The 10,618-nt window shown below is 40.3% G+C and overlaps 1 protein-coding gene across 1 annotated transcript in view; it reads left to right on the forward strand.

Moving 5' to 3' along the window:
- STT3B (STT3B, subunit of the oligosaccharyltransferase complex (catalytic)) overlaps positions 1–7,591 on the forward strand; it is a 27,913-nt gene extending 20,322 nt beyond the window's left edge. The window contains 5 exon segments of the mRNA XM_010180079.1: positions 1–43; positions 2,410–2,583; positions 3,620–3,733; positions 4,777–4,989; positions 7,030–7,591. The exon segment at positions 1–43 is cut by the window's left edge and continues 32 nt beyond it. Coding sequence (XP_010178381.1) covers positions 1–43; positions 2,410–2,583; positions 3,620–3,733; positions 4,777–4,989; positions 7,030–7,110 — 625 coding nt within the window. The 3' untranslated portion in view covers positions 7,111–7,591.
- Positions 7,592–10,618: the final 3,027 nt, after the last annotated feature.

Here is a 10,618-nt window from a genome sequence, read left to right on the forward strand (position 1 = left end):
CCTGGTTGATAACAACACTTGGAACAACAGCCACATAGCCCTGGTAAGAGGGCCAATTTTCTGCGGAGGAGTAACCCCAAAAACGTTTACATTGCAGTGGAGTGTGAAATTGTCAATGTCTGTTGAGAGATAGTATGATATTAAGGGAAAATTCCACAGAGTAGGAAACAGAGGTGGAAGAAGCATATTTTTTTATTTTATTAGAACTGAAGTATAGAGGTTTTGGGCTGAAAGGGACCAATTTTGCTTTTGGAGTTCTGTTTTGTTTACTTGGAGTTTCCAAAACTTCATTTGCCCTTCAGTTTCTCTTTTCTTTGTGGGAAGATAGACAAAATCTAATGTAACCATTCCCCTTGTGCTGACTGCTACAACAGCTTACCTGCCAGCACTGGCACTATCCAAAATAGGGATTGTTTCAGTTCGGCAGTGTCTTTGCTGACTGGATTTTGGAATGGCATGGGAAAGCTGACCACCTGAAACCACAAATTTTCAGGCATTTTGGAAGTTAGAGAAAGTTTGTTAAGAGCAATGGAAGCATTGCAGATTGGACATTACTCTGTCTCCTTAAATTTTCAGTTAGTCAAAACATCTGTACGTTTGATTTATTTCACTTCCGACGAGCGAGTTTAAGATTTCTGCATGTGCTCAAAGGCAGGGTGTTAGCGTTGTCTGTGGTTACAGGGGCACTGCCGTGGGCAACTTAAAACTTTTTTCAGAAACAGAAGAATGCTCTGCATTGTAGCTGGGTTGCAGTCTTACTGGGGCTGTGTAATGATAGCCAGCCCTCGCGCTGGGGCCACTTCTTTCCCGAAGACCTATTTTCACGGTATGTGGGCAGAATTGGGGCAAGGGCTTGAGGAACCTATTAGGATCGTTTCTTGTCTTGTGTCAGTGCCTGGTTCAGCATTTGGACCAGATCTGCAGACAAGCAGTGTGCAAAATCGGCAAATTAATCAAGCTGTGCTTTGAGCATACAAAGCCCTGAAAAAAATGTGTATTGGGGAAAGGGGGGATCTTCTGTGCAGGCCTTTAACAGGAGCAGGGAATTCGCATCAGCTGAAAGCAAGCTTGGGAAACTGTACTGTTGGTGCTAATATCAGTCAACAAACGTTCCCATGTGCTAAGGCACAGCATTAATGTGTTTCAGATGGGCATTTGACTCTGATAGCTCTATGTGCCTCCCTCTTTTACCAGAGGTAGAAGTGCAGTGGTATCTAAACCAACGGATGCCTGCAAGACAAGGCACATCAGGTGAACAGAGAGACCATGGAAGCCATCTATATGGCATAAGCACAGTAACGGTACACACTACAGCAATTAGCAGTGGTGGTTTTTATTAAAAAATTCTCCCACTATGAGTGCTGGCACTGTCCAGTTCCATTTCAGAAGGAGTACTCCATAAAGGGGGAGCCAAGCAATAAACATGTGCTGTGGCGAATACCTGAACTTGGGCACTAAATGAGGCGTGCCCCAGAGACAGGTCCAGATGACTTCCTCTTGCACAGAGATGGAGATCTGCCAAAGGACTTCACGCTGATGAGGATAATGGCCAAGCAGCCAAGATTCGCAGGCTTTTTGACAGATTGCAGCCTAAGCTTTAGTGCTTCCTAATTACGCTCCTAACTGAATGTTATCAGTTTGGATGCAATATTATTTATATTTTAGTTACTCCCTTTTTACCACATCAGTACATTATTATGCTTTAAGTGCCAGACCTTCAGCAGCAAACAGAACTACTGAACTGAATGCCAGTTACTGACTCACTGAATTCTGTGTGGGAAGTGACCAGTGTGGAAGAGGTTCCAGATACAGCTTTAAAAGGTTTTTCAAGGCCAAAACTGTGTTCTGCTTTTTAGTCAAGGATGTCTCTGTTTTGGCATTTTCTCTGCATAAACTTCCCTTGAATTCAATGCTGAGGGTACCTGTATGCTGCTGAGTTACAATGCAGTGTGGCTGCTTCATCAGTGAAGGACAGAGCTCAAGGCGGGGGGGGGAACAAACACAAGAAATAACCAACATTTCAAATCATTTATTCACTTTGGGCTGTGTCTAAAACTTTGAAAATAATTTGGAATCAGGTATTTTCGGCAACACTAAGTTTTTGGCAATATAGTCATGACTTGAAAAAAATCTCTAAGTGCCACAAAAGGAAAACCCTTATTGCTACATTTTATACTCAAAACACTCATTTCAACAGGCAGCACCCCTATTACAGAGAGAAAATATTTCAGTTTAGGTTGGGCTTTTGAGTTTTGAATTATTCACAATGGGCTTTCTTTATACAGAATGAAAAAGTGGGCTTTGGTTGGTAAGTGCATGTGCTTGGTCTTAGGTCTGTCAGGTATTGACCTGCAGATCTGCCAGGCAGGCAGCTCTGGAGATATCGAAGGTATTTTTGCTGTGATACAGGTCGGAAAGGCAATGTCATCAAATGAGTCAGCAGCATACGAGATCATGAGAAGCCTGGACGTGGATTATGTCTTGATCATTTTTGGTGGAGTGATTGGCTACTCTGGGGATGATATTAATAAGTTCTTGTGGATGGTGAGAATAGCAGAGGGGGAACATCCCAAAGATATTCGGGTAAGTGGAAATGTACACAGGAAAACACATTCTCTTGGCTGAGCACTCTGTATGTTCATCTGTTTTGGGTTTTTTTTTAAACCTCTATGTTGTTGCTTTTCTGGTAGTGCTCATTAGAGTGGAGGGAAATCTCTATTACTTATTGCAATTCTATTTGAAAAATGTGTTATGGGTTGTTTTCCTAGAACAGTAGGAGTGCAGTGGCCCATAGCCCAGTTTCTTACAATATTTATGGTTCTGAAAGGTCAATAACCTCAAAAGCTTTTCACTTTTCTCTTTTTTGCACGATACTAGAAGTACAAGGTACCTTTCGTAATCGTGTGTCTCACTATGCACCATCACACTTTTAAAAAGTAGGAGTATTCAGACTGTTTAAATAGTTGGCATTACAAATTTCTTCAAACTGTAATAGTAGGAGACAAGTTAGTGTTAATATTGACTTAGGTAGACTTTAAGTTATTCAAACATCTCAGAGATTGCAGAAGTCTGTGGTAATATTTGCTTAAGCCTAACAAAAACCTCCAGATATTGAGCACAGGCTTAAGGGAGTAGCCCACGTGCGTAGTTTCATCTTGTACTGGAGATGAAAGTGGCAGAATTTTTTGTTTAAACGCTGTGGTCATATGAAGTCTACCGTAACATTGCAGACCTTGTCCAGTGCTTTTAACAGTCCAGTGCTTTTCACCTTTCTGAAGAACAATTTTGATAGATGCCCAACTAACTTTTACCTTTTGAGACCAGTTTTCCAGTAATGCTTAATGGGAAGTGACAGAACTTTACCAGCACAATAATATGGAATTAGGATGACTGCTCCACTGGGGTTTGGGTTACAAGCAGGTAGTTGGTAACTATTTTACCTTTAATGACCACCATCATTTTCTGGTTTAAGACTAGCTTAAATCAGCTTTCAAACTGTAAAAGTCAGTTTAGATTCTTTGATTGTTGGGGTTTTTTTTGGTGGAGAAGGAAATGAGAAATGACCTTAAGTAGGGATTCAGTTTATATTGACTCTCTGTATCTTCTTTTATTTTTAAAGGAAAGTGATTACTTTACCCCTCAAGGAGAATTCCGGGTAGACAAGGCAGGTTCTCCAACTCTGCTGAACTGCCTCATGTATAAAATGTCCTACTACAGATTTGGAGAGATGCAGGTTAGTGCTACAACTTCGACCAAATCTTAATTGAAATGTAAGAAACCAAATGTTATTTTGATGTGTTTTCCATCTTTTAGATTGAACGTTGCTTGTAGTAGCAGAGACGGAGGTAAGAGTCAGCTTTATAAATTAAAACACATCCAGGTGTGGTCTACTGTATGTAACCTCCAGAAAAGAGCATTTCTGCTGCTAACCTGTACTTGTACTTAGTGTTTTGCTGTCCTTCACGTTGTCCCAGACAAGCACCGTAATTCCATTATGCATTATGCAGTGTGCGTGCTGTAGCATTAACTGTTATGTTGTGGAGAGCTTAGATTTGTTTTTTGTAATAGCAACACCAAGGTAGAACTGTTGATTGACTATTTAATATGTCAGAAACTACCTGATTACTATCCAAGTCACATCAGTGTATTAAACAACACTGCACTTGTATAAGGGCATAATTTTGGGGATCATCAAACATATGTATGTAGCTAAGTGTGTCTCGTTTGCTTTTTTCTTTCCTGTTCTCCCCTACCCCTCCACCCTGCCCCCCACCAAGTGCCCTTCATTCTGATGTGTTAGCACAAGAATCCTTGATTCAGCTAAAATTGCGGGCAGTGGATCTTATTTGTAACACTGGGGGGGTCGAATTTAACTGATAAACATGAACTATTTCAGACTTGTATGGTAAACCATGAAAGTGCAAATTACTGCCCTGCAGAGGAGAGAGCACAAGGGAGCAGTGAGGCTAAAAAGCCACCACAGACTGCACACCTCAGGCTTTGACTTGTCTTATCTCTGAATGCAGACATGGTATTTCTGTTGGGACACAAAGTGCTGTGTCCCCTAACATCTGTAGGATTAAGAATGAATTTGTCTCCTTCTCATTTGTGAAAAAGAACTTATTTTTCCTGTGTATTCATAACCAATGCAAGAGAAGTGTTGTTCTTTGGCTAGACCAGCTGAAAGCATTGCCTTGTGGTATGAAGTAACACATATTGCAGTGATGAGTGGTTTGGGCTTTGTCTTGAACTAATACGTAACTTTAACTTCTATAGCTGGATTTCCGGACACCCCCAGGATTCGATCGCACACGCAACGCTGAGATAGGCAACAAAGACATTAAATTTAAACATCTGGAGGAAGCCTTTACCTCAGAGCACTGGCTTGTTAGAATATACAAGGTGAAACAACTAGACAACAGAGAGACATTGAATCATAAACCTAGAGTAACCAACATTGTACCGAAACAGAAGTATTTGTCAAAGAAGGTGGGTTCCCAGTGAAGTAACTGAAAGGGGGCAGGAGATGGCAGTTCGTTTTTAAAGGGGAATCACACAGCTGGTGAATTACGTATTTCCGCTAGCCAGAATGTTACGGATACTGTTCATGTTAGTGTCCACTATCAGACCTGCCTGCTGGTAATAATTGTTAATTTACTGTCTGCTTAACTTAAAAGCATGTGAAGACACAAGGCTAGATTTTTTTTAGGCAGAATGCTAACTGGAAATAGAGTGTGTCACTGGCTGTTACAACTCTTAAGTCTTCATGTAACTGGAAGTATAATCTCTGAAGTACATCAATTCATGTTTCAGTAACTATGGCTCACTAAGTAAATAATGTGGAAGTTGCTTTCTGACTTTGTTTGAAAGTAGTGATGCCTAGAAGTTTAAAAATGGCAATTTTGTATGAAATAAATTAAATATGAAACCTTTGTTGATGGAACTTTAGTGTCTGGCTGCTTACTGTCTGAAGTCATCTTCACGGTTTTAAGCATTAGCTGTGGTGTGCTACTTCAGCCTGTTAAGAAAGATGTGTTACCAGGGGAGCTGGGGAGAATCTTAACAGCCCTGTCCTTCACAGCATCTCTTTTCTATATATTCAAAATATATGTTGCAAAAGGAATTACAGAATCCTGTCAGCAACAAATTCGTAACAAGCTAAACCGATATAGGCAGTAAACTTACACTGCGGCATAGAAACAGAAGATTGTTAGAGGGTAAAGATGCTTGTTTTTGTGACATGGTGCAAGTTCATAAAACAAGGTGTTTGGGATCTGCCACTGAAGCTAGACTTACCTTGAAGGGAAATGATTATAAGCTTAGCTCTGCCTACCATAGACTTCTGTGTAACACTTGATCTTACGTGACAAGCAAGGCTGAATTTAATCACAATGGATGCACTGACCCCACTTAAGCTGTGGCTATGTTGGTTCTGTCTAAAGCCAGGATACAAGGTGATGCCAATTCTGACCCATCGCCAACTCCTGCAGTACAAACAGGCTCTACTTCCCATTAAGAAATTGGAGAAGCAGCAAAGAGCACGGGGCAAATGTCTAAACTAGGATTTCTGAAATGCAGTCTGAGGGCCCCGTAGTAGCCACAGGATTTCAGCAGTTGCATCTGTACTGGAAATTTAGTCCATCTCCTGTCACTCTCTTCCATGTTAGGAGTTACATTGCTCAAGCTCAGATACACCTGTCTGAATATTACATATTGGCTTATATCTGTCTCACTTTATAATATTATTACTGTTGTTATTACTAAAAAGAAAAAAGTTCTATTTAATTGATATAATCAAGCCTGCTGATAAATCAGCACAGTAAAGTGCAGCAAGTGTGGGAGCTGCCCAGTGTCTAACTCACTTGTAGCGGCAGGGAGGATCTACCTGCCCGGGGCTAACTGTATCTATACAACTTTGAAGTTACTATTACCTGAGACAAATATTAATGCTTCCCCCATTACTACCTTAAAAAAAGTAAATTGAAATATGCTGAAAGACATGTGAGCAGAAAGCACTAACTAGCCTACAGCCCAAGAGCAGAGGACTAAAACTAAAGTGTGATTAGTGTGGGGTTTTTCAGTTTTTGAAAAATGCTGCTTTGAGTAAATATTACTCTGTATCAATCATTTTGCTAACCTCTAAGGGAATCAAATAGTGCAAAAGATGCAGGAAGGTATTTCCAACCAAAACTAACACTCTATACCACTTCTGCTCTTGGGGCATATTAGAGCTTTATCATGTTGGTGAATTATTAATTCTGCCTCAGCTCAAGCTTTGAAAGCATTTCTACAGATCTGGTTGATAGATGGGGCTTGCAAAAGCCCATCTTTTGCAAAAGCAGGTGTTGGGCATGAATTAACAATCCCAACTTTAAAAATAATAACTGGATAATACCTAGCTGAGGGTTTAACCATTTGAGCTCTTTTAAAAAAAATCAATCTAAAGGTCAGGCATTGGAATGCACAGCATTAAACCGCGGTCAAGACTAAATCATTAACTAATACATTTTATTCTGTTTTTCTTTTTAGACCTCCAAAAGGAAGCGTGGCTACATTAAGAATAAACTAATTTTAAAGAAAGGCAAGAGACCCAACAGGAAGACAGTTTAAATATACTGTTCTGATTGCTAATACGAAGCAGTTGTCCTTGAGATAACCAGTCTTTGCCTTTAGCTCGAGTCATGTTTCACAGCAACATGAGGGTACAGAACCATCATTGGTCCAGATTATTGTACAAATTTTTCAGGCAATGTCTGATTAAAAATATTGGCTTATTGAGAACAGCTGTTTTAGATTTGTAATGTGGAGCAAGACAGAGCTGCTATCCAAGTCTAGCAGCATTTTTTTTATTGGTACATATTATCCTTCAAATCTGTTGAGAATTTGGACTGACTGCACCAAAGAACCCTGCAATTTGGTCCTTGGCACATGCATACTTGTCAATCTTTTTTGGAAAGCGCTGTTCAGCTGAACAGCAGCAGTATGTAAACTGGAACGGTGACATTTAGGAATCACTTTGTTTTCAACAATTAAGAGGAAGCAGAGCTCTCTGAAATTAAATGTTCAAAATGTTACTCCCATAATTATTTTTCAATGGTTTCTTTCAAATGTCCTTTTCCTCTTGCTGCAGGCTGGTTTTTGAGCAGGAGCATAAGAAGGAAAGCTGCAGTTTTCCCAAGAGCTGCCAGGACAGATAAATGGACTCTAGGGTAGCTTGGAGAAGCTGCTTTTGCGCAACACAGGACTGCAGCCTGACACTGTCACTTCCTGAGGTAGACAAGGCAAATCTCGCACACTGTAGATACAAGGGCTAAATTCGTATCCTCCTGAAAAATCTGCAACGACAGTAATGAATGCTATAGTAACCTACAGCTGAGCATCAGGTAGCAGCTGGTGCTTCAGAACAGAAATCAAACAATTTAAGGTAAATGTTTACATTGATAAAATAAGTATAGCCTGTTTAATAGGAAAAAAAAGGTTGACAGGTATACAAACCCCCTTTTCTGTGGCTATCGGAGGGAGAGGATTTGCAAACCTCTTCCTCCCCTCACTGCCTTCTCCTCTGAGGGTAAAAGTTCTGGAAATCTGTTTCTCTGCATTTATTTAGAGTGCTTGAATCAATTGAAGAAATTCCTGCTATAGTGCTATTTGCTTTGTCTGTCTTTTATACTGTTTGGGTTTTGGGTTTTTTTTAAAAGTGGTGAAAACTGTCAGATTAAATGCACTAAAATATAAATGGAGACTGAACATGTTCACTTTCCAGCTATAGGAAAACTTTATACAGACTTGAAAATTTTCTTTAATTAAAATGAAAGGGTTTTGCAGTTTGTTTTCCTGCCACAGGTTGTAATTTTTTATAGAAACAAAACTTGCATCAGTAATTTGATGTAAAATGCAGAATAGTATGTACCTTTCATGAAGAAAATGTAAATCTACAGTGTTCTGTAAGAATGTTACTGCTGACTTCTTTCCCAAGGTGTAGAATATTTGTTTTTGATTTATGAACTCATTTTTGACTCCAATGGTTTATACAGACCAATAGTACAGCTGCAACATCTTCACAAAGGTAATTAAATCTGGATTTCTGGCCCCCTGTCGTTTGGAGATTTCATTTTATTTTGTTGCTTTAAAGCTCAATGCAGCCCAGTTGTTGACTGTAGGGGAAAATAAAGTTAATTCAAGTTTTGTGTTAAGGGTGTTGTGTGGGTTCTGTTGTGATTCGCTTGAAAAGGTGTTGCTTATAGACCTACTGATAAATGAAGTCATTCCAACTCCATGGTGCACATCTGCTGACCTCAGGAAGTTGCTGTAATGAAGCCACAGCAGCTACTCAACATCCTTCCAGCTTCAATTTTTTAACGCAAGGGTAGGACCTCAGCAGTGATGAAGTTTCAGGTGGCTATCCTGTTTTCAGAGGACAGCAGCCATCTTTCCCAAACCCACATGTGCTGCAGTGAATCCTTCCAGCAGCTGGAGCAGCTCAAGCAGGTGCAGTTGCTCACAGACAAGCAGAAGGGGTGATTATGTGATGCAGAATCTGTATTATCGTGCTTCTTCCAAACAAATCTGCTTCCTCACCACTGCTAAGAAACAGAAATCTAACAGGTGGGAGAACATCTGAAAGTCAGCAGAACAGACACTGCTCGTCAGTCTGTGGTTTGGCAGGATGTCTTGTTTTAGAACAGGAATAAAAGGGTGCTGCCCCCCCCATCTTTAGGTATCTTTACAGTTCTGTCATATGATTGTTTTTAATCTATCTTTGCTGACATCGTTCTCTTCAAAAAAGAGAAGATAAGCAAATCCTGTCAACATTTGTAGCATTTTGTAAAGCTATGTGAAAGAAAAAAGTAGCTAACTACAGCTGTCATACCAGCCTGGGCCTATAGTTGCCTACCAACTTACCTGAGCTTTCTTCAATCTAATTGGACTTCAAGGCTCCTGCTAATGTTCTGTATTTACATGAAAAGTTGGAGTCATTAAGGCAACCACTTAAGTGAAAAACCTGCATCCTGAGTTACTCAGCTAAACCCACTTCTGCCTCCCGAGAACTGAACCACGCTTGTGCCAGCAAAGAAATTCCTAGCATCTTGCATCGTTGTCAAACCTACCTTCCATGCTAGTTTATTATTTCCTTTGCTACAGGTCATCTTTTGTTCTAGGTCAAGGGTTGCAGATTATGAAGCATAATGGCCACCAAACAGTAAAAACTAAAGGAAAAAAAAATGCTCAAGCCAGGCCTTGGTCTTCAGTTGCTAAGGAACTGGAGCTGTGTGTCTGGAAGCCCATTCTGCCAAACTTCTCTATCCACTTCATCACTGCTGCTGAAAGCAGCGAGGGCAGACAGTACCACTGGTAATCCCAGAAGAAATATTTTGACTTGTGGAAGTCATTCCACAGCAAAGGAGGAGAAAAGCCATTAAGTTAGATATCTTGATAGATTTACTCTTGGAAAAAAACAGTTAAATGCTTTGGACTCAGCCCTCTGTACATATCAATCCTGCTATGAGTAAAAACTGAAAATAAATCATATTCGACTATGGCTAAAACTGTCAATAATGTCTTTAACTCAAATGTATCAACTGCTCCAAGACATGGCCTAGAAGCAAGGCAACGAAAGGCAGGGAACATGGCTGGGTGGTGTTTCCTGTCCTATTTACAGCCAGTGTTGTTTCTGTTTGCATGAAAACAAAGTGTTCTGGCACAAGCAGTCTCCAACGCTGTGGATGAATGTTTAAAATAAACCAGAACTGCGTTATCTAACACTTGAAAAATGTAATCCAGGATCCATGAAGACTTTGTTACGCGCATTCAAGTGAGGCGTATCTGAGTGTGCAATGTTGCAATAATTTAGATTTGCATTTTAAGAAGTATCTAATCAAGAATCTCTGCTAATGACAAAGTTTCAGTGAAATATTATTTTCAGAAACAAGGGAACACCTTAACCTATTTACTTCTTAATTGTCAAATGATGGGATGTGTTCTCCAGCCTCTCCTAAGGCTGTGATGCTGCCCAGCCCTGTCTGCCCTGTGTTGTGCTGCCCCATTTAAACAAAAACTTACCTCTCCAGTGGCTGGCAGCACTGACCCGGGGGAAACCCCACAACAAACTTGGATCCGG

Source organism: Mesitornis unicolor, unplaced genomic scaffold (assembly GCF_000695765.1).
Source record: "Mesitornis unicolor isolate BGI_N332 unplaced genomic scaffold, ASM69576v1 scaffold23852, whole genome shotgun sequence".
NCBI lineage: Eukaryota > Metazoa > Chordata > Aves > Mesitornithiformes > Mesitornithidae > Mesitornis > Mesitornis unicolor.